The 23166-nt window shown below is 63.6% G+C and overlaps 1 protein-coding gene across 1 annotated transcript in view; it reads left to right on the forward strand.

The window, feature by feature from the left end:
• The window catches only part of Piezo1 (piezo type mechanosensitive ion channel component 1), a 62963-nt gene that overhangs the window by 11910 nt on the left and 27887 nt on the right, over positions 1-23166 (forward strand). The window contains exons 3-5 of the mRNA XM_048792400.1: positions 15403-15412; positions 16347-16351; positions 21964-22059. Coding sequence (XP_048648357.1) covers positions 15403-15412; positions 16347-16351; positions 21964-22059 — 111 coding nt within the window. The remainder of the gene's footprint in view (positions 1-15402; positions 15413-16346; positions 16352-21963; positions 22060-23166) is intronic.

Below are 23166 nucleotides of genomic sequence, written 5' to 3' on the forward strand. Positions count from 1 at the left end.
CCCCCCCCCCCCCCCCTTCTTAGCAGAACACCTCTGCAATCCTCCTTGCCTGGGCCTTGCCCAGGGCACAGTGCCCAAGAACTCACCCCTCCACAATCCCTCTGGTCAGCTCCGCCCCACATGTGACCCTCTGCAAGCCTGGGCTTACCCACAGAGAAACAGCACTTGGCCTTGGGAAAGCCTGTCTGCAGTGTGGACACCCTGGTCCTCCGTGGGGGGGCTCCTAGCCGCACTCCCTTCCTGAGCCTTCCCACCCCTCCGGGAGTTCACTGTCCACTCTGTTCTAGGTGACCAGGTAGGCTCCCTGAAAGCCGGGGACCTGGTGTGGCTCAGGCAGATAGGACTCAGCTCCCCAAATGCTGGGGACCCAGCACAGCCTGGACAGAGAGCACTCTGATTTGCAGCACCAAAAGGTGGCCAGATGTGGGGAGATGTTCAAGGCAGGAATTAATGGGAGCCATTGAGGTTGGAAAGGAGGGCTCTGGAGCTGTCCTCAATGTGGCCAGCCCTGTGAGGACCACGCCGCCTGGACTGTGCTCAGGAGCGCGCTGGGTCAGAGGCCCACAGTGCTGGCCTGTTCTCCCCTGTGCCTGTAGAAAGCCAGAGGACCAGATCAAGTGGCCTGGGCAGGCACAGGGTCAGAGTTTAGAAGCAGCTGGCCCCAGGAGCGTTCTTAAAGGGGCAGGCTCACCTGAGTCTGTCCTGTGGCACTGCAGCCCCTGGGACTGCAGCATTTTGATTTGGAAGCACCTGAGTTGGGGTTAGGCGGATCTTCCCTTTTCTTCCTCTGAGTAGGAGGGAGGGCTTCTTCCTGAAGGGGCTGCCCCTTTCTGAGGGTGGGCTGTCCTTGAGCAGAGGCGGGAGTTTTCTCTCACTGGCCAGATGGTAAATATTTTACATGGTGAAATATTCTTCTGATACTTTTCCAGTCCTTAGAAATGTGAAATCTATCCCTAGCTTGTGGACAGCACTGGAGCAGGCGGCAAGGCCAGGTCAGGTGGGCGGCAGGTCTGTAGTCCCGAGGGACAGCAGGGGCCTGCAGCCTCCTGGCTCCTTGCCACTCTGCGTGGGCCATGCACGAAGCTTTGGCTCTGGTGTCTCCGGCTGGGGGTTCCCACCCCGGCTGTTAGTCACCTGGGGAGCTTTAAAATTGATTGATGACTAACTCTCTGGACTTTCCCTAAACCTAAAATTGCCCCCAAATAGAGTTTTTTCATGAAAAAAGTTCTGATGCCCAGGCCACACCCCACCTGATCTGTGCTGGGCATGGGGCTGGGCCTGTAGCTGGGGGAGGGGACACCGAGCAGCCAGGAGCCCTGCCTGAGGACACCTGAGACTCTAGGCACTCCTGAGGGAGCCACTGTCCGGCTGATGTCAGGGTCCAGCTGGCCTGGCTGGAAGTGGGATGGGGGGGCTCTCTTCTGAGGGCTTCTTCGCTCTGAGGAGTGTTGGTTCTGTGGTATTTTGGAAAGGAGGCCTTCAGAGGGATTAGTCACCTTGTGCTGGGTGAGAGTGTGAGTCATCCTCCGTCACCCAGCCCCCATGACACTCCCCCTACAGGATTACTACCTGAGAAGCCGGCAGCGACTGCCCCTGCTCCCCTGGGAACTGGGGTCATCTGGAGCAGCCCCACCCCTTGTCTCAGAGCCCTGGGTGATCTGGACGCAGAGCTGGAGCCAGCTTCCAGCCAGGCTGAGGAAGGACGGGGGGGAAAAGGGGCCACCGCTCTGACCCCTGGCCTAGCTGGGCAGCCAGGAGCACAGCCATCAGCAGTGGCAGGGTGGTGCAACCGGACTGTGGAAAGCAGTGCGTTTGGACAATGTGGCTTCTGCTTTCTGGTTGCCAGTGGCACAGGCTGGTGGGCACACCCAGCCCGCTGGGGACGGCACCGGGGCAGGCCTGATTGCATGGAGAAGACAAATCCTTCTCTGATATTGATCCCCCCCCAGCAGCAGAGAGTTGTCACACTCCCCGGCAGCTCCACTGGGCTCTGGGCAGTGAGAGGACCTAGTAGGACTGCCGAGGAGCAGTGTTTGTGGGTGGCTGGATCTTGGGTCCCAGTGCCAGAACTTGGCCTCCGGAGCCGGGCGAGGTCCCACTTCCCATTGCAGCCCTGGGGGCTTCCTGCCGAGTGTCAGCTTCCTGTGTGGCAGAGGGGAGGGCCATTGCCTCCAGGCTGGGCCTAAGAGGCTGAAGAATAAACAGGACAGAGCCAGGGAGGGCCTGCCTACCCATTGTGCTTGTCTGGGGGAGGGACCAGGGACCCTGGAGCTGAGGCTAGACCACCGTGGTCTTCCTGAAGGTGGTCACTGGCGCTCAGCGCTGGGGAGCCAGGTCCAGCGGGAGAGTCCTGCAGAGGAAGCATCCTTGCTGGGTGGGTGGAGGTGCTGGCCCCTGATCCTGGCCCCGGGCTGCTTCCTGGGTGGGCCCCTCCTATGCTGGCAGCACTAGAGATGGAGGGTGGCCCCTCCCTCCAGGTCCCTCCTGTAGATCCTGACCTCTGTGGCCTTCACTCATCGCCTTTTGACACATCTGTTGTAGAAATGTGTAATTAGGCAGTCAATTTTTTTTTTTAAATATATGCTTTTCTTATTACTAAGAAATGAGAACCTTTCCTCACTGTGAGGAATCCAGGCTTCAGTCTGAGCAGCTGGCGGCAGCTCCGAGCCCGCACCTCCTGCTGGAGCGGTGGTACTCCCCCCCCCCACCCCCAGGCAGGCAGTCACGGGCCGGCAGCTGGGCCCTGGGCCCTGCTGAGGGTCTGTCGGGGTTGCAGCCTGTCCATTTGAGCCCTGGCCTGTCCTGCCCCTGGGCAGGGGCCACTCACCTTCCACACTCGCCCTCTCTCACCCTTTGAACCTGTCAGCCTCAGAGCAGCTGGACAGCCTCCTCTGCATCGAGAATCTGGACTGCAGGAAGTTTTCTCTCTAGCCCGAGATCCCGAGGGGAGGTGACACCCTGGGGCGAAGCCTTTCCTTCCCTGAGTCCACACCTCCTGCCTGCAGGTGCTGGGGTGGAAGGTTGCTGGGAGGACAGGAGAGGAGGCTTCAGGGAGGTGCTCCTGGGCAGAGGCTCAGCTTGGCCTCTCCTGCTCTGAACGTGCCAGCCCTCACCCTCTTACTGGGCCTCAGTTTCCTCCCCTGAGGGAGGAAGGACTATGAAATCTTTAAGGTGCTTGTAGGTCTTTGATCTCTGGTCTCAGGCTGTGGATGTCAGGCCCAGGCAACAGCGTGGGGCTGGGGCCTCTCGCAGGAGAAGGGAAAGGCTGGCTGATCCTGGGGGCGGGGTGTGGGCCGGCACCCCCAGACATGCTGCCATCGGGCCTCCAGGGAGCACAGGGGAAGGGGCCTCCCGCCGCGGGGTGGTTCAGCACCCACGCAGGTCCCTCTGCTCTCCCTGGCCTCTTCCTGAGTCCTGAAGCCCGTTCCTGTGTCCTCTTGTCCTTGTCTGTGGGAGGAGCTCTGGGTGTGCCAGGAACCTGGTACTGGGCTGAGGCCGTGGTGCTGGGGGTTGGCGCTCACTCCTCTCCAGCTGGCCTGAGTGTTCTGCAAGCATCCCAGCATCTGTCCACAAACTGCAGCTCTCTCCAAAATGGGGTCCCCAAACAATGCCACCCCAAACAGGGTCCCTATCAATATCATCCAAAGTCGGGTCCCCTAATGCAGCCTAAAATAGTCTTCCCAGCCACACAGATGGACCTCCCTGCATACACCTAAGTGCGCAGGTGGTCAGGCAGACAGGCCTGGGCTGTTGCCCTGGCACCATGCTCTGAAGGCCAGGCCAGCTTGGGTGTGCAGAGGAGACCCGTGAGAGGGGAGTGCTGTGAGGCTGGGGAGAGGTGGACAGAGGGTCAGGGAGTCCTGTCTGGCTTGAGGGAGCCATCTTACTTTGAAAATACAGCAGATACTTCTCCCCATCCATTTACACAAATCTGGCCAAGGCTTAACAGCCATTCAAAGAGGAGGTTAATGAAGACTCAGATGAGTCTCAGGGAGCCACGCGTCTAGCTGCACCCGACCTGACCCCTCGACGTGTGCTTCTCCCGTGTGAGTGTGTGTGTGTGCGCGCGCGCGCGCGCATGCATGCGCTTGGGTCGGGTTCATCCTGTGACCAGCACACAGATCACCCCCGGTAACTGACCAGAAGACGGAGCCCTTGTCATAGAAGTCACGAAAGCCTATGGGACGTTCATTATGGAATCTCCCACCCGTCTGTTTGGACTGGGGCTGGCTGCAGGCCTGTCCCTGCCTTCGCTGTCTTTTCTTTCAAGGTCAAACACCCGCCATTGTTGGCCGCCTTGTGGACGCCGACTCGCCCGGCCTGTGGGTCAGGCCGTTCTGCTTTCATTTTGCTTAGGAGCATATTTGTTTCTCTGGGGTGGACGCTGGGTCCCAGGGTGACTGTCTCCTTTGTGCATGAGGACCTGAGGCCATGCTCAGGTGGTCACTTTATATGCTGGAACCTGGCCACCCCAGGACAGTGAGCACCCGCCATGCAGTGCCAGCTCCCTGTGTGATGGGCCCAGGGCAGCTGTCTGGCCAGGTCCTCCTCTGGTGACACTAGCCCCTGGGCTGATGTGCCCAAGCTCCCAGCTCCTTAAGCTGGTCAGGAGCCTCTGCTGAGTGGGGCGGGTCAGTTTTTCTGGTGTGTTTTAATGACATAATTATAGGGGGTATTTTAGGTTCCCTCTAACGGGCCAGCCGGGTTGGCGTGGCTGTTTACCGGGCTGGGAGTATATATAGTTGGGGCCACTTCTCCTTCCCTGGGTCAGGCTACAGAGGACAGTGACCGCCGCAGCCTCCTGTGGTTTCCTTGGCCATTGAACGGGCAGCTAAAATGGGCTGGGGCATCTGCAGACTTTGAGATCAGGAAGGGGCTGGGGCAGGGCCTCCGTCCCAGGCCAAGTCTTGCAGCTGGGAGGACAGTCGGACAGTGCAGGTGGCACCCCGTGACACCAGTGGTGCAGTGTGATGGGTCCACCCTGCCTTTGCGTTCCTCTCCCCTCCTGTGCCTCTAGAGCCACCTGCCTTGGTCACCCTTCCTGGGAGTCCCCAGGGACAGAAGCAGAGGCACACGGGACCCTGCGGCAGAGCAGAGAAGTCCAGGCGTGGGTCCTGGCGGGCAGCCTTCTGAGGAGCAGGCCGTGGGCTGCTCTCTCACCTCTGGGTAGCCCCAGGGTCTGCACCCCAGGTCCGCGGGTCAAGTGGGCAGCACCAGGTAGGGTCCCCCCGCCCCGTATTTGATTTCTGGCTAAGGTTAGAACACCGTTCAACACACACCAGTGTGACATTGTCCACTCCACCTCGCCGAATGGCTCTTGCTCTTTTCCAATTTCCTTTGCACTCGTTGGGCGCCACAGTGATGGCTGCCATGGCACGAGGCCCGTGAGTGCCTGGCTGGGTGCCTCTGGGGAGGCTGTGTTCTTGTGCATAAAAAGAGGGTCAGAGGGTGGCCTGATGGCCCAGGCTGCCCTGTGGGCGGGTGGGTGCACTGCAGCCTGGCCGGCCTTGGCATGAGCTCAGGCACAGGTCTTGAGTTGCTGGGGACGGCACAGCCTGGGGCCACAGCTCCCCAGCCTCACCCCGCCTGTCCCGGTGCAGCGGGGCACCATGGCTGGGTCTCGTCCTCTTCACCTCTGCCATTGTCTGACTGCCCCTTGGGTCACTTGGGTGCAGATCTGCAGCCCCTTTCCAGTGCCCGCTGTTCCCACAGCAGGCGGCTGTATCATGTGCAGATGGGCCACTGACCCACAGCGTGGGCCTTCACTCTCGGCCTCCTCAGCATCCTGAGGTCAGTGGACGCAGGCACACCTCAGTGGCTTGCTGGGTCAGAGGGGTGTGTGACCCCAGGTGCCACAGCCACAGGTGTTGCCATGAGGCATGCCACCCGGGGCCATGTCCACCAGCAGGTTGGTGGTGAGGGGGCCTGGCCGGTCTGTCCTGCGGCTGGTGTGTCTCCCTTTCTTACTGACTGTGTTGTCTCTTAGGTCTTCCAGCTGATTTCAAAATGGGCCGTTGGTCTTTGTTTTTTGGCTCTATCAGCCCCTGCGCCACCCACCTGCCCGGCTTCCCTCTCTGACCAGTTTTTGGCACCAGGGATGGAACCCAGGAGTGCTCCACCTCTGGGCTCCACCCCAGCCCTTCCTATTTTTTATTTTGGGACGGGGCCTCTCTCAGTTGCCCAGCCTGGCCTCAGGCTTGTGATCCTTCTGCCTCCAGCTCCGATGGCTGGGGGACAGGTGTGGCCTCTGCCTGTCTAATCTTAATGGTGTCATTTAAGGATCAGGCACTTTTAGCTCAGATGACATCGGGCTAACTCGCCTGGCTACTGTCCAGATGTCCACTTCCCGCACAGTACCCTCTGCTCAGTCCTCCTCCCCGTCCACCCACCGGATCCTGCTCGGCCTTCAGCCCGCAGTCAGACATGGCCTCCAGCTGACCCCGACCCTTCTCAGCTGCTCTTCTCCTGGGTGTCACGGGCATGATGGCGTCCGCCCCTCTTTAGTGCGGCCCCTGGGGGCCTCTGTAGAAGTCTGTTGGATGAAGCAGAGTGACCGACCGCAGGCTCCCTGACCCCCCCCACTGTCCTGGCCCCAGGCCTCGGGGAGGCCGTCCTGGTCCACTGCCTGGTTCTCCTGCCGTCCCCTGCTGCATCCTGGTTTGCACCCTGCGCCGGGCACTCGGCTTTGCTCTCGTGGACTCTCCGGATGGCCCTTGTGGGCCAAGAGGCCCCTGGCCGCCATCACCTCCTGGTGCACAGATGAGCCCTCCTGTCCTCCTGTGGGACAGTCAGGCCCTGAGTGGGGGGTCTCCCAGGACCCACCCGTCCCCCACTGTCCAGTGAAGCCTGTCCCTTTGTCCTCCACTGCGTGAGTGGGGGCCGCTGGGCCTGCTCCTGGGTGCTCGGGGCCAAGCCAGCGGGGGATCCGGCCCTGCCTGCGGCTTCCGGGCTGCGGCCGTGCTCATGGCGGGTTCTCCAGCCTGCCTTGTCCCGGTGGGCAGGCCCCGCTGGGAGCCACCATCCTGTAGGTGGGAGGGAAGGCCAGCAAGGCTGGGGAGGTGACAAGTGGGCGTGGCCCCAGCTTCCAGGTCACGCAGCCCATCCCTGCCTGGTGACGCATTCCGCGCTGCAGGGGACCACGTTCCAGACCTTATCAGCGGACACAGACCTTCCCGGCCAGGGGAGAGGGCATCTGGATAGGCCCCAATCTCCAGAGGTCAGGGGTGTGGGGGAGGAGGCCGGCAGTGCGACAGGGTTGGGGGCCCTGCAGGGAGCTGTTGATCAGGGGTGATGGCATCTGAGGGACACTCCACAGGGCCAGACGTGGACCCCCGTGGGGGGGCAGCCCTCCAGAGCGCATGTGTTCCCTGGCCTCTTTGTTCTGTGGCCTCTGCAAGGGGCCTCCTGCCTCAGTTTCCTCATCTTGTGAAATGAGGTGGCTTCCAGCGAGTGGGGGGGCCCCTCAGAGGTGGCTCTAGCCGGTTTGGACGCTGGAGGACACGCGGCGAGTGGGATCAGGCATAAGTGGACTGCTCTGGACCCCAATTCCAAGACAGCCTGGGTGGACACCAGCAGGGGAGGTGGGCCGTCTCCTCCTGGCCCACTCTCCGCTGCCCTGATCCACTCAGCAACCCCTGCCCACTCAGCTCTGGCCCTTAGAAGCTGGGGACCATCAGTAGCTGTGACTCGTGGGGAGGCCCCAGCTGCTATCCCAGCCCCCCTGGGCGAGGTCAGGCTTGGGCAGGACCCTGCTGGAGCCTGGCCCCCAGTCCTGCGCCCCTCCAACCCCCCACCCTGCCCCTTGAGGTCTCCGCGTCCCGCCCCGGGCTCCTCCACCGAGCTCCGTGCCGCCCACCCTGCTCTGCGGGGTGCCGAGCCTCTGTGCTGCTGATCTGAGATGCCTGTGTCACACTCCAGTCTAGACCCTGAGTGGCGCTCTGGTCAGTGACCAAGGACCAGGTATAGCTGTCTGAGTGACCTCAGGAGCTCCTGCCTGAGGGGAGGGACCTGGGTGGAGCTGGGTGGGAGGTGCCCTGGGGCTGCGGAGGGCATCTGAGAGGCTGGGGCCCTGGCGACCTGACTCTGCAGGTACAGCCCTGGGGTGTCCAGTCCCCCTGCCCAAGGACCAGGCCTCCTGATGTGGGCATGGGCAGAGGCCACCCAGCCACAGGACACTCAGGGCCCTGTGTTTACGGGTGGTCATTTGTGACCCAGGGGCATTTCTCTTGGGACTGTGTTCTGAGTGGCGGCCCTGGCTGGACTGTGCTGCCTGAAAGCCAGGCAGTAGCGTCTGGTGGCGTCAGGGTGTTGGGAGTCTGAGGACCTTGGTTAGGAAGCTGTTCTCCCTTAGCCTGGCAGGGCAGCAGGCCTGGGGCGTGGGCAACAGGATGGGGACAACCCGGGCTGGCTTAGGTCTCTCCTTCCCAGCCTCCTACTTTCAGACATGGCTGAGTCCCAGCTCTGCTGCTGGGTGTTTTGGGGGACTTACATAGCCTCTCTGAGCCTTGAACCCTCAGAGAGAGTTTAAAAGTGGGACATGACAGGTAGGTGGCCCTCACGGGGCAGGGGGACAGAGCTCCTAGCTGGTGCCTGGCAAGGCAGGCCCAGCCCCGTGACTGTTATGTTGGTGGGGACTTTCCCGTCCACCCCAGGTTTATTTTCTTTTTTTATCTCTGGTTGCAAGATTAGCAGCTGCCCGGCTTGGCCCATGGCTCTGAGAGACGCCCTCTGGGTGATGCAGGTGCAAACACCTTGCGGAATAGAACGTGGTGTGCGCTGGGGCTGCGGCTCCACCTGACCTCATCCCCGTCCTCATCTTGGGCCCCTGTGGCCACCTGTCACAGGCAGCGAGGGGAAGCCACTGGGGAAGTGGTGACTGGGACCCAGTGGCTGCCATGTGCTCCTGCCCTCCAGGGCTTCAGCGCCTCCCGGGCGAGGCCCTCGCCAGAGTCTCTGTGATGTCCTGCAGCTCACAACAGCCCGCTCTGAGTCCAGCCTGTGGCTCTGCTGCCCAGGCAGGAGCCCTGGGCCCTGCTGAGGATGACGTGTGACTGCGCGGGCTGCAGCGGGCTGGCGGTCACAAGACACCAAGTGTCCACTTGGGCTGCTGGGCAGGGGGTCCAGGCTGCCAGCAGCCATTCCACTGCAGTGGCATCAGCCCCTCCCACCCTTGACTTTAAGGGCCAACTGAGTGGCCATTCGGGAGCCCTCGCTAGGGAGGACGCTGCCCAGCAGCCTCAGCTGGACACTTCTGGGCAGACTCCGCTTGCTGTGGCAGGTTGCTGCTCCTGGGTGGGGTGGGAGTTGCTGGTGGAAGGAGCGAGGCCCGGTGCCCACTGCAGCCACGTCCCTGAGGCCCTGACCATGGCAGGCCCTCCACTGGACCTTCCCCCGCTGTCCTCGGGTCCTCAGTAGCAGCTGCTGCCATCAGCCTGCCACAGACGAGAGTCCAGAGAGTTCCCACGTCCACAGCTAGAAAGTGTCGCTACCAGGGCCTGACCCTGGGCAGAGCGGCCGGTCACAGGGAGTGGGGGCAGCGGGCCTCAGAGGCCCGGGGCAGCTGGTGGGAGCACACGTGGGCCATCCTGTGGCTGCCTGCACCCGCAACTGGCTCTGGGCCCTGTGGGCTCTGTGTGTGTCAGGCTGTGGGAGGACTGAGTGGTGGCCTTTGGTTGGGAGAGAGGTGGCTGGCCTAGCCAGAGGGTGTCCCCACTTACAGATGAGGAGACTGAGCGTCAGAGAGACCGTGCAGCTGTGCAGGTGGGACCAGCTGCTGCAGCCGGGTGCTGCCGGGCCAGGACCAGCTCTGGAGCACACGGCGTCTCTAGCGCTGTTATGACCTGCCCCTTGTGGGCAGCAGCCCCCTGAGTGAGGGCTGCCTTTGTGCAGGCTTTCCCCGGCCGCGCAGGGCGGGGCTGGCTGGTCTGGGGAGGACGGTGGACGAGACCCAGTCCACTCCTGGCTTCTAGGAAGGGTTCCCATCGATCCCCGGCTGCTCCCCGGGGGGATGGACGAAGCGGAGATGGAGGCTCTTGGTCTCGAGGGACCAGACTGGGGGAAGGCAGTGCTCGGCCACGCTGGACCAAGGGAGCCCTCACCCTGGGGCCCCTGGGGACCCTGAGGACGTCTGTCGCTTGCTCCGCTGTTAGGAATCAGATTAGTTTTCCATAAAAACAGGAAGAGGCCGCCGCCGTCACTTTTCTCACTCCTCTTTTTCCAGGAACTGGACATATAGCCCTTGGCAGGACCGTCCCCGTGTCCACCCTCCTCCGCCGTGTAGGGAACAAGGCTCTCTGCTCTTAAGTGGCTACTTGATCTGCTTCTGCTCCCAGCTGGGGAGCTGATTGCATTGCCAGGAGCCAGGGAGCCTCTGTGGGGACCTTCACCATGGTCCCCGGGCCAAATTGGTCACCGAGGAGGGGAGCGGGCAGAGCCAGAGCCCAGCCCCTGCTTGGACCTCCAGGCCCTGCCCCTCCCAGGAGTCCACATGCACTGGGGCTAGTGGGTCCCTGCAGGCTGCTGCTCCTGGGGCTCTGTGGGCAGACCTAGGCACAGAGCCCAGAGGAGCCTGGCCCCCTCCGAAAACCTGTGGGGGCCGCAGGAGGGGTCAGTCCTGGCCAACTGGGAAGACTGGGAATATTGAGGGCCTGCAGAGAGGGGCCAGTGGGGGCTGAGTTTGAGGCCCCCTGGTCCCTGTTTCTCTGAACCCTGAAGGGGGGTGAGGCAGGCAGGGCAGACCCCAGTGGGGTGGCTCCGTGGCGTGGCTCTGTGGCCCTGCTGTGTGACCCTGGCTGTGGCCTGTGGGCCTTGCTGGGGCACAGTTCCTCCTCTGTACTGTGACAGCAGTGGTGCCTCTCCTTAGGTGACAGGGTGACATGGCTCTTCCTGCCTGTGCAGGGCCCGCTGAGAGGGGGCTTGGAGAGGAGAAGATGGAGCGGGGTGTCCAGCTGCTGGGAAGGGAGGCAGGACAGAGGCGGAGGTGGCCTCTGCCCACCGGTGCGAGCTGGGCCTCGGCTCCTGTCTGGGGGCACCTGGACCTGCCCAGACACCAGGGGGTGAAGGTCTCTGGGAAGGGAGAGACCAGCCGCAGCTCCCCATGTCCACTCAGGGGGCCTGTCGATAGAAGGATGGCCGGGGGGGGACAGAGCCGGCCAGAGACCTTTCACAGAAGGGAAGCCGAGGCCTGCGGGGCCCAGGGAGGCGGCTGCCCGCTTTGTGCCCTCTGTCCCGGGGCGCCAGGCTGAGCTGCCGGGCTGGTTGTTTGGAGCCCGTGGTGTTGACTTTCCCTTGGTCACTTCCTGAGTGGTTGTTTCCACAGTACGTGGGGGGCCCGGCTGCCCCAGTGCTCCCTGCACAGGGGACACACAGCTCTTCTGAGCAGCCTGGGTCTGGCCTGGCTCTTGGGCTTCCCGTTGTTGCTGGGCAGTGGTTGCCCTTCTAGCTTTGCCCGCCTGTGTCCAGAGAAACAGGCGTTTACTTACTGTAAGAGACGGGCCCACAGGCGGAAGTGGGCAGGGTGGCCGGCCGGCCAGGAGCTCCAGGAGATGCTGTGCTGGCTCCGTGGGGCAGCAGCCAGCAGCGCTGGCCTTGGCAGCTGCGGGGGCCCTTCTGGGAGCCCCCAGAGCTGACCAGCACCTGCCATGGTGGTGTCTGACCCACCTCGGGCACTTGGTGGCCAGCCCCAGGGTGGGACCCCAGCCCCCTTATCCCAGTCAGAGGTAGTGTGTGGGGTTCCCCAGCCCAGGTGGCCCCAGGGGTGGCTGGCCCTGACTCTCTCCAGCTCTGCACACACACTCCGGGACCACCTCCTTGGGCAGTGTCCCCTGGGCAGCAGATAGTCCTTGAGCTGGGATACCCCAGAATCACCTCCATTTTAACAAAGGGAAACCAAGCCAGGTGGGCCAGATGCCGGACCCAGCTGGACCGTGCCCCTGTGAGGTGGACGGAGCCCTGCCCAGCACCCTCAACCCGGGTCGGGGCTCTGAAGGCTGCCGAACCAGGGAGCTGCCTGTACCCACTCCCTGCCGGACTTCCTCCGGAGGGCAGTGACCTCGCCTTCTGCTTGGCCCGCCAGGGAGGCAGCCAGGTGGTATTCCTTCTCAGGAAGGCCCTCGAGAGCAGGACCAGCTTGTGACCAGGTCCTGGGGCAGCCTGCACAGGTCCTACCGGACGGGCTGACAGGCTGGGTGAGTCATGGGAGGGGACCCTGAGTCGGCACCCAGTGTTGCATCCCGGCCTGGCGCTGCTGAGGGGCCTGGGCAGCTGGAGCGGTCCAGCCAGGTAGCCCTGGCCCAAGGGGTGGCAGTGAGCACACTCCAGCAGCAGAGTCTGTCTCCTCCAGGACAAGTGCTGACGGTCATCCTTAGTGGACACCAGTGTCTATCCCCTGGGGAGACACCGGGCTGAACCGAGGCCACAGCCGGAGAGCCCAAGGGTGGTGGCCAGCCTCCGTGCGCCTGCCGTGAGCTGTCACGTTAGGGAGGCAGCCTCCGCGCGGCTCAGGCATGACGTCCACATCTAGCAGGTTGTGCCGGTAGATTTTGATGGCTGGTTATGTGGCCTGCCACCTGCTTCTCCTCCCAAGGGGGGGTTCCGAGTCCATGTCTCCATGGGGGGGCGCGTCTGCAGCAGGTGGGGGTGAGCCTGAGACAGTGACGCCCGCTGAAGTTCAGGTCCCCTGTGTCAGGCCCAGCCCCGCGGCAGGGCCTTGGCTCTGACGCCCCCCATAGGGGTCCCTGCCCAGGCAGGGAGCCGAGGCGGGACTGGGCCTGCTCTCCATCACCGCTTTACCACCACACGGCCTGCGGTGGCCACCCCCGCCCAGCAGTGGGCTCCCAGCCCCAGGGTCTGCCCTGAGGGTTCCGCCAACCTCGGACCAAAACATGAGGGAAATTCTGGGAAGTTCCAAGAAACAGAACTTTAATCTGCGTGCTCAGAACACCATGCTGCATGCCTGGGAGTGGACAGCGTGTGGCCACCCTGTCCGGCCCCCTCCAGCCCTGTCCAGCCCTGCGTCTCACTGATATGTGGCCATGTGCCCTGAACTCTGGCTTCCCGAGACAATGCGTGGTGACAGCTGTCGCTGACATGGGGTCAGGTGGCATGACACACAGAGGGGATGCAGTTCCCGGGAGGGTGTGTGGTTGATGCAGATATACTGTCTTCTAGAAGGCTCCCGGGCACCCGGGGTGGCTATCCAGGGGGCCCGGGGGCCAGTCCTTCACAGATCCCGAGGGGCAACTGTATTTGTTATTCGGGGTCCTGTGGTAGGTCTGGACCCCACCCTGACTGATGCCCAGTGCTCGTCCGCTGTGGGGGCCAGCTCCCCACTGCAGTGTGCAGGTGCCTGGGGCCAGAGTTCTGGTGGTCTCTCCCGTGTCCCCAAGGCTGGGTGTCCTGAGGTGGAGCATGGAGGCCGAGAGCTGGCCTCCCTAGGAGTGAGGTGCGCAGGGCCCCTCTGCCCGGCACCAGCCTGGTGTGTCTGCCTATGAGAGGGGCCTGGTGGGCCAGACTCAGCAGCCTCAGAGCAGGCGGGTCTGGGGGAGGCTGGCAGCTGGCATTTCCCTGTGTCTCCAGGTACCTGGGACAGAGCTGTCCCTGTCAGGTCCTGCCATCTCAATTAGCCAGGAATGCTGGGGGCGGTGGCTCCAGGTCACTGAGCAACTCTGTTGACACAGCTTGGTGTCAGTCCTTCATGCTGATCAGTGTGTCCAGGAGGCCTCTGGAATGTGCTGTCCAGTCTAGAGACGTCACCAACTGTGACCTGCTCTGCACAGTCCAAGACTCGGCAGGTCACGGGCTCCTGATGACGAGGTGGGGCATCCGGCACACCTCTCCCCAAGCCCCCACGTTTTAGATAGAGAGACAGAAAGCCACAGAGGGGTGGCAGGGGCTTGCCTCTGGCCTGAAGCTGGCTTTGCCCTGCCTTAGGCCACCTTGTCCACCGAGGAGCCTCCAGGGAACCTGGTCCCAGATGGGGCTGTGACCGAGCTGACAGGGCCCACTGCCTGCCCGAGGTGGCCGCTCCCATGTGGCTTCCTCCTCGGCTGCCAGCTCACCAGCTGGGCACAGGACAGGACTGACTTAACCAGGAACTGCATCATCTGGCCCTGCACCCGGCCTTGCCTGTCATGTGCCGAGGGCAGCTGTGCCGAGGGCTCCTCTGTTCTCTGCCTCTGGGGCTCTGGACGTTAGGCAGCCACTGTCAGGAGCCCAGGGTCCAGGTGGGCATGTGTGTGTTCGGGTCAGCTTGCTCCCAGGAGAGAGCCAGGAGGACCCGTCTGCACACTGCTGGTGGGCTGTGGCTGGACAGCTCTTCCCATCCAGGTCCAGGTGGGGCCAGGTGCAGGACAGCAGGCCAGGCTGTGAGAGAGAGAGGCCCTGACGTCCACACCTGCACCCTGTGCCTCAGTTTCCCCGGCTGGCCCATGATGCAGTAGAAGTCTCCACCCTAAAGGGCTTGCTGGGCGCTTGGCCCTTGCTTCTGCTGCCCTGCGTGCCTGGAGAGTCACCTGGCCGTGACAGGCTTACGGGGTCTGTCTCCGCCCAGCTGAGAGCTTCCCGAGATGTACCCTTTCCTTCGGGCTGCAGGGATCCCTGGGGGTCCAAGCTGGCCATGATCTGGAGGGCAGTGGCCTGTGGGTCAGGTGAGGACAGTGGACAGGGCTTACTGCCTGAGTGCCCCTGGCAGGCCCCAGGGATTGTATGATGGCTGAAGGCAGAGACTGGGTCTGAGACTGGCCCTCAGGTGTCACCGTGAGCAGGGCACGGAGTCCCTCCTGGCCCACCCCCCTGGGCCCCCGGTGGCTCTGCTGGCCCACTTCCCTTTCCAGTGCTGGGGACTTCTGGGCGGTTCTTCCTGGGGCCCTGCCCCCACCCCCGCCCGCCTATTTACCTGTGCTGCCCGGATGGCCGCCCAGATAAACCTGCTACCTCCTTCCTGCAAGGCTGGACTGGAGGAGGTCCGGGGCTGGCATGGAATGCCGCCCTTCCGTGCCCTGGAATTCACCCCTCCTCCTCCATGTTGAGGGCCATCTCCAGCGGGTCAGGGTGGCCCCAACTGGTGCTCAGAGTGAATACCGAGGCCTCCATGGGCTGTGGTCCTTTTCAGGGAAGGGCAGCAGGACACTGGAGAGGCTGTGGGAGGGCTGAGCTGACCGGCAGGACCAGCTTGGTCCCCCACGGGGGCTTTGGGGTGTCCTTGTCTCATCCCCAAGTCCTAAGCACCAAACATGCATCCCTGCCCACCTGGACCTGCCTGGCCACCAGGATGCTTGCCACATGGGGGAGCCACTGGTCAAGGCCTGTGAACTGCCCCTGCTGATGCCCCGGAGGGGCAGGAGCCACCCTCCACGGAGCTGGGCAGTCCAGCACTCTGGGCTGGGAGCTGGGACAGCTGCTCAGGCACGCCCCTGTCACCACTGGGGAGCTGCCTCCTACACAGGAATTGCCCCGGGCTCATGCGAGAATCTCAGGGCCTCACGCCCACTGGGCCCTACAGACTGTACCTGCTTCCTGGCCAGCAGCTGTCCCTCTTGCCCCCTCTATATGGCCATGTGTTGGGGCCTGCTGTTTTTTTGTTCCCTTCAAGGCCACCTTATCTGGAGCTGGCCCCTACTGTCCTGCGACCCTTCTGGGTAGTCACCATGGGCTGAGTGTAGCGGGGAGGGACCTGGCTGTCCAGTCCAGTGGGTTCAAACAGGAGGATATGGTAGATGTTCATGGGTCCTTTGCTCTTGGGGGATCCCTCTGTGCCCAACCCACAGTGGCCACCAGGCCACCCTCAGCCTTGGCCACTCTGGCTTCATGATACCCCTGTGTGGGGAGGAAGCCCGGCTGTTGGTGACCTGCCTCGTGCAGGTCAGATGAGGCATAAAACCGCGTTTCCTGGACACCGTGCTAGTTAAACCTCGGACACTTGGCTAATTAAATGCTCCGAAAGCGCTTCGGGGCCCTGGGCTGCTTGGCGCGGCTCCAAGTAGGTAAGACTGTTTCCTGTCTGTTGCTCGCCCAGTCCCCACGTGTCCTGGCAGCCTCCAGGAGGCCTCCTGCCCTCCAGCCGTGCCCACCCTCGACCCCGGCAGACTCCTCTCCCACAGTCCTGTGCTCTCTGCCGTGTTCCCAGGCGCTCGCTTTGTGAAGTGGGAAGTGCTTCCTCCAACACCGTCCTTCCTGCAGAAGTCCCCGGGTCCCCAGCCCCTTTCCGCGCAGCTCCACCTCTGCTGGCTGTCCACGGCCACACTGCCTGGGCTGGCCCTGACCAAGGCAGGTCCTCAAGGCTGGGACATGCCCTGGCAGGCCGGCTTCTGTGCCCGCTGCGGACCTCACACCCCTCTGCAGCAAGGCAGGGCCGGTCCAAGCCCTCCAGCCTCCTCTCTTTTGTCTGTGCCTCCTGCGGGAGGGCAGGGCACAGGTGTGGCCACTGGCCTGACCTCAGCTCCAGCAAGGAGCCGGGAAGAGCTGGCCGCTGGTGGAGCTCCCTGTGCCACGTCCGCCCTGTTCCTCCTCCGCTCTGCTCGCCCCACCCGCTGGCAGAAGCCTGCCCTGAAGTGTTCATGGTTCTCTGGCTCAGCCACAGACCTTAACATCAGCCCACGTTAGGCTGAGTGCCCCCTGAGAGTTGGAGGGGGCCGGGGAGTGTGGCCGGGGCCTGGACCAGGCCCCAAAATCTGGCAGCTATCATTTGGGACTCTGGTTGTCCCTGGGCCCCATCCACTGTCTGCAGGAGAAGGCAGAGTCCAGCAGGTGCTGACTGAGGCCTGGGATCTAGTCTCCCGTGTCCTGGGCAGTGTCCCCACTTGACCGCCCCCATCTGGGCTACTTCCTCCGACAGTTCACTTGTTCACAATCCGGTGAGGCATGAAAATGTTCCTGTGGGACCCAGGCCCTCCCCGGAGCTCGGCAGAGTCCCTCTCAGCCGTCCGGTGTGGATGTGCATGTGCGTGTGCAGGACTGAGGCCGAGGCTGCAGTAGCTTTCCTACAGCAGGGACCACAGTGGGTGCTCTGCTCTGTGGCTTGCACCGCACCCTCGCACCCCGGAGGTGGCTGCCTGTTGCCCACCCGGGTGTGTTGGATGACAGTGTGATTCTCAGTGGCCAAGCAGAGGTTGGGTTTGTCCCTGGTGAAGAGGCATGAGGGACTGGGCATGAGCCATGGCCGTCTGCAGGGCAGGTCCGGGCACACGCTGGGTCCCAATGCATGTGGCACTGCCCAAACTCTGCTGGGGGACATGGGGGCCGTTCCTGAGCTGTGGCTTGGGGTGCCAGGTCTGCCCGCTCTGTCCCATCACTCCATGGCCACGTTTCAGATGGCAGTGTGGGCTGTGCATCTTCGGGCCAGAGGAGAAGGGGGTCATGTGAGCTGCTGTGGGCATCTGGGGGGCAGGAGCCCCTCACTTGGCTCTGGCGGGAACAGAGGTGGTCCCAGGCCAAGGCACTGCCCAGGCAAGCTTGGAACGGCAGGACACTGGCTGGCTGGAGAGAGAAGGCCACAGGTTGGGCAGACAAGAGGCCCAGAGTGGGGCCTCGGAACCAGACCACAAGTTGGATCTGCTCTGGGAGCTGTGGGGTCACTGTTCCTTTCCGGCCATCTCTTGCAGGAGGAAGGCAGCACTGGCCACTGTGTTATGGACACAAGGCTGAGGAGTGAGGGCCTGGGGAGTTCCCTCCTGGATGAGGTGCTCTGCTCCCCACTGTGGCCAAGTGGTCCAGCCCTGCCCCTTCCTCCACAGCAGAGGCATGAGGGTGGCCAGGGTGCCTGGCCAGGCCTTCCTGAGGCATCTTCTTGGGTCCTCTGGAGTCCCGGACCCCTCCTGCGGCCGGGGTGCCTGCTGGAACAGGGCCCTGCTCGGACTGGAGACGAGTCTCTTCACGGGCACCTGGGCTAGGTCTGCCTGCCTGTGGAAGGGCACACAAGGAGTGCAGTGTCCCCCAGGAGTGGGCAGCATGGTCACCGCTCTGCCTGGCCCCGCCCCAGGTCCACCCCCCAGAACTGACTGGAACCACCAGATCTTGACCACAGGACACCCCCATTTTGGTGCCAGGGATCAAACCCAGGGCTTCAAACACCTGGCAAGGGCCTGCTTCCAGGGACCCAGTGTGGGCATCTGCATGTCCCTCCTGTGGCTGGTGTCATGGGGCAGACCATGGCTGCCCACTCACAGGAAGAGGACTCAGGCTGCCTGTCTAGTGGCCGTGGCCCCCTTTGGGCAGGGAGGGTTCCCCATGTGATGTGTCTTCCCTGGCAAAGACCCCCGCCCCCCCTCCTGGACCTGACGGTCACATCGCCCCTGCAGCCGGATCAGGGGGAGAAGTGACCCGGGACTGTGCACCCCTGGGCTCTAGGTGTGGCCTCCTGACCTCCACAGCCGTCCTTGCCCCCAGTTCCTGTTCGTGAAATCATCTCTGGTCGCCTGGGGGGCTCTGCCTGAGTCCAGGGCTGCCCAGCAGCGGCTCTGCCCTGCAGTAGGGACTGGAGGACCCCAGCCCTGGCCTGGCTCTACTCTGTCATGCCAGGGCCTTTGCCTGGTCCCCTGCTCACAAAGCTCCCCACAGGGTGGCTCAGCAGCAGCTACCTCCTGGCCTGGGGTGCCCAGGAGCTTGGGCCACCGGCAGCTGCCCCAGCCTCTGCTCCTCTCTGCACACGTCTGCCACCCGCCCTGCACTGGCTGCAGACGCCTGGTGCCGCAGCCCTTCCTGTTTCCCAGAGGCCCCTGCGAGCACACTGATGTGCTGCACACCTCCCTCCAGCCCTGTCCTGCCTGGCCTGTCCACGATGGAGGAGCCTGAGGCTCAGGGCAGGTGTCTTGCTCAAGCTCCTGTGGGGACTGGTGAGCCAGGATGTGGGTTCTTTTGTCCCCCGCTGGGGCCTGGGCCAGTGCCAGCCCCGGGGGACAGGTCTCAGCAACTGCACCCTGGCCGGGGTCCTCTGCAGGCCCTGTCTTTGGGCGTGGGCAGGAAGTCCTGGGAGGGGCTCTGTGCTTTCAGCCCGGCTCTTCCCTTCCCGACCAGCCCCAGCTGAGCAGCCGGTTTCTGTCCTCGGTGGGGATCTGTGCCTGGAGGCTGGCTCGGGCCTTCAGAGGTCCCTGAGGGGCCAGAGGGTGCTGGCGCCAGACCCCCCAGCCCCCTGGTGCTGGTTCAGCAAAGGCCTGTTCCCGTGGGGCCCTGATGGGAAGGCGGGGGCTGCCAGACCCCCGCCCGCCCTGGTGGGGACCCCTGAGTGTTCCCACCCTGCAGCCAGCGTCAAGGGCAAGAGCAAGGCCACAGTCACATGGATGCATTAGAGCAGCAGCGCCACAGCCCCGGCAGCCTGGGTCACAGCCAGCGGCCTGTGCTGTCCCCGTGCCCTCCCCCAGAGCCCGTTTCCTCGCCTGGACAGTGGGGAGGGGGCGCCCTGGCTCCTGCTGGCCTGAGGCCACCCTGCTGTGCTGGACCCTGAGGCCATACGGCTGAGGGAGGACAGGCTAGAAATGTCCTCCCAGAGCCCTCTCTGTCCCCCACCGGGGGCTGGAGCCAGTGTGCTTGGCCTTCCCTGCTCAGGGCTCCCAGGCGGGTGTCCCAAGCTGTCCAGGAGCCATGGCTTGCCTGATGCCAGCTTCCTGGCAGGGCTAATGGCAGAAGATGGAGTCGGGGAGGCTGGCCAGGCGCGTGCCGCAGGGCCAGGTGGGCTGTGCTGGGAGATACCCCTGGGCCCCAGAAAGCTGGAGATCAGCTGGGCGCCCTGAGCCTCAGTGCCCTTCTCTGTACTGGGGAGGACATCACAACCTGGGTGTGACTGGACTGCTGCCACTGCGGCTGTGCTGAGGGAGGGAGGGGGAGGGTCCCAGGGTGGGGCAGCACCCCCTGGCGTTCCAAGTGCCCCCCACTCCTCAGCTCCAGTCTCCTGCTCTTGGCAGATGGAGCTGCCCCGGTCCCCCCGTTCCCAGCTCCCCCTCCCCCATCTTGCTCTCTGTCCTTGGCAGCAGACCACCCTGGGACCAGCCCTGCCCGCCACAGCTCGGGCCTGGTTCCTGAAATCCTTTATGGGTTTCAGGGGCTATTTGTTGTGTTGGTTAAATCCCCATCTTACCCACTGTAGTGCACGGGTCGGTGCCAAGCTCCAGGGCCCCTTCAGGCTTAACCCTTCCCTGCCCACTGCTTCAGGGGCTGTTTAGTAAGTGGGCTGGGCAGCGTAGGGAGACACACTGGCCCCGCTCCCCGGCTGCCCCGCTTCCTGGAGCCTCCCTATGCCCACACCCTGCTGGGCCCCTGTTGCAGGCTTGGGTCACCAGTATTGGGGCACGTGGACCAGCTCAGGGTCCGTCACTCCTGGCCGATCAGACCATGGGCCCCTCGGGGGCAGGACTTGCAGCATCTATCTCAGGAGAAAGTCGCTGGGGAGGGTGGACAGATGGGTGGATATGTTGGTGGGCGTCCCCTGGCTGGAGAAGCCCCCCCCCAGGCTGGTACACGGGGAACGTTGCCTGCGTGGGCTGGCACGGGTAGTCAGGGTAGTCGGGGAAGGCCCAGGGCTGAACGTAAGTGCATTTCCTCCTGCCTCTGGGCCAGATCAGATTGATTCTTGGTGAAAGTATCTAATTGTTGGAAACTCCAAGTTCAGGGAGCTGGGCCCATTGCTGTTGCTGGAGGAGGGGGAGGAGGATGTGCCCCGACTCCAGGGACCCTGCAGTGCAGAGGGAAGAAGGCGCCATCCAGCCAGGACCCTCTGTCCCACAGAGGTCTTGTGGGGTTGGGCATGTGTATCCCCCAGAGGCCCTGGGGAAGGGGGCCCTTTCTGGGTAGGACCCCAAGCTTGGGCGGCTTGGGGTGGGGTGGAGCCCTGAGCCAGAGGTGCTCCACAGGCCGAGACTGGTCCAGTGGCTCCGTGCCCTTCTGATCGGAAAGCAGTGGCCACCGGCTTATTTTAGACCACCCCCTGCTGTCACCTGCCTCTTGGAGGGAACCATCTTTGTTGCCAGCTCCTCTCTGAGATCAGGCGAGTGGCCACCATCTACACCAGCTTAGCCACTGTGGGCTCCTGGTCCTCACACCTGAGGTCTTGGGGACTGAGAATGGACCGTGGAGGGTGGCCCCCTGAGGAGGCTGCTCTGGGTTCAGGCTTCGATCCTGTCCCTCTTGGTGGGACAGCAAGGGATTGATGTCACCTCTGCTGAGCGCAGAGGTTGGGTTGTCCTAGAGGGGAATGGGACTCGTGATGCGTGGTGGCACCTGCATCTCTCTGGCCTGGGGTGGGTCAGGCTGAGGTCAGCATGGTCCGTTTCTAGGAGCAGGGAGGTGGCTGTGGTCCTGGGGTGTTGTGGGTGGTCATTGCTGCTGGGGCCAGCTTGGGATGCATGGGGCCACTCCAGGCCTGGCCTGCCCGCTGTACCCCAGCCTTTGCTGGTGGCTCCCCCTCCCCTGGTGCTAAGTCCCATCTCCTCATTCCTGGAAGCAGACTGGCTCAGCTCGCGAGTGGCAGGCCTCCTGCCACTGGCGTCCAGCCCTCTTCCAACCAGGCAGACATCGTCAGGACGGTGTGGGGGCAGCATGGGCATCAGGGAAGCTGGGTACTGCTGTGGGCAGCAGCACGGGCACCCTCGGGGCAGAGCAGTGGGGAGCCAGGCTCCACACTGTGGTTCCGGTCAGTGGCCTGGAAAAGGCAGGGCGGTGATGGTGGAAGGTGGGTTGGTCAGCAGGCGCTGGGTGGGCAGGAGGGGCCCGAGCCATGCCGGCTCCCAGTAGCCCCCACGTGGGGCTGGAACTCAGTGGCACCGTGGCAGATTTCAAGGATACAGCTTCAAGGAGGAGGAAAAGCCAGGAAAACTGATCAGGGCCTTGGTGCCCGCCCTCAGGGTGCCGCCTGTGCGGCAGCGTGCACGGTCACAGGGACGTGGACACGGTCGGAGGAGGTGCCTGTGCGTTGCGCACAGCCCCGGGTGGGGGGGCTTGGCCAGGGCGCACACTCGCTGACCGCCTGTCTCCCTCCAGCTGCCCTGCTGCGCATCAGCGCCCTCTCCCTGGTCTACCTGCTGGTCCTGCTGCTGCTACCCTGGCTCCCAGGCCCCTCGCGGCACAGCGTCCCAGGTAAGGCCCACGCCCGGAGCGGCTCCTCGGGTCAGCTGAGGTTTCCGTTGTTCACTGTAGAACCCTAGATATTTCAGGGCCTTTTCTGTTGAAGGTGGTGGTGGGGTAGTGGGGCAGATTCCCCCCTTGTCCCTGGACGTCCCAGAGCGAGTGGCCCCTGGGTGTCCTGTCCTGCAGAGGCCCAGGCCTGCAGGCTGTGGCTGCCCCACCCGCTCCCTGTGGCCCCTGCCTGTCCAGGTTTGTCTGTTCCCTGGCATCCTGTGGCCTCGGTGTCCCTCAGACCACCTGTGTGTGGGGAGTTGGGCCACTGTGGCTTAGCCAGGATCTAGCTGGGTAGGGACACATCTCACAGGGTGGTGGGAAGGCCAGCCACGGCACTGTGTCCACAGCTCGAGGGGTGGCGTGGAGGCCAGGTAGCAGGCTGGTCCCAGCAGGCCTGGGAGCAGAGGTTCCATGCAGCAGGAGGATGGGCCTCCTGAGGGGGCCTCCCCTGGGCCCTCTGCCTGCACTATGGCCGCCTGGTGTCAGTGTGTGCCTTTGAACAGCAGAAAATCCCCAGACACATCCCCAAGGCTGCCCCAGGTGGGGACAGGTCCTCCGTCGGCCTGTAGGCTTGGAGGTTGAAGAGGCACCCAGGGCGTGGAGGGCCCCTGGGAAGGCGAGCACCAGAGCGAGAGGAGCCACCTGGCAGAGATGGGCATGGAAAGCAGCAGAACAGGGCTGGGGGTCAGCGCCCAGGGCCTGTCGGTGCTCAGGACCCACGGAGGGGTGCTCCTGTCCCTGGGCACCATCCTTCTGGAGATGCTGGACACAGCAGACTGGCTGTGAGGGGCCTCCAGGTGTGAATGGACCTCTGAGACTGCCGTGGTGAGTCTCCATGACCGACGGGCTGAAACCCCGGCTCGGTTCTGGAGGCCGACCCAGCGGGCTGCAGGCTACAGTCTGGGCAGGGCTGTGCTGCTCAGGAGCTCCCGGGGCAACTGGCCTCCCTGACTGCTGGGGCGCCCCACTTCCTGGCTCGTGGCCCCTTCTTCCTTCAAAGCCAGAGCTGGCCAGCAGCTCTCACGTCCTGCTGCATGCCTCCTCTTCCCCTCTGGTGACCTCGAA

The sequence above is a fragment of the Marmota marmota genome, unplaced genomic scaffold (genome assembly GCF_001458135.2).
Source record: "Marmota marmota marmota unplaced genomic scaffold, marMar, whole genome shotgun sequence".
NCBI classification, from domain to species: Eukaryota; Metazoa; Chordata; class Mammalia; order Rodentia; family Sciuridae; genus Marmota; species Marmota marmota.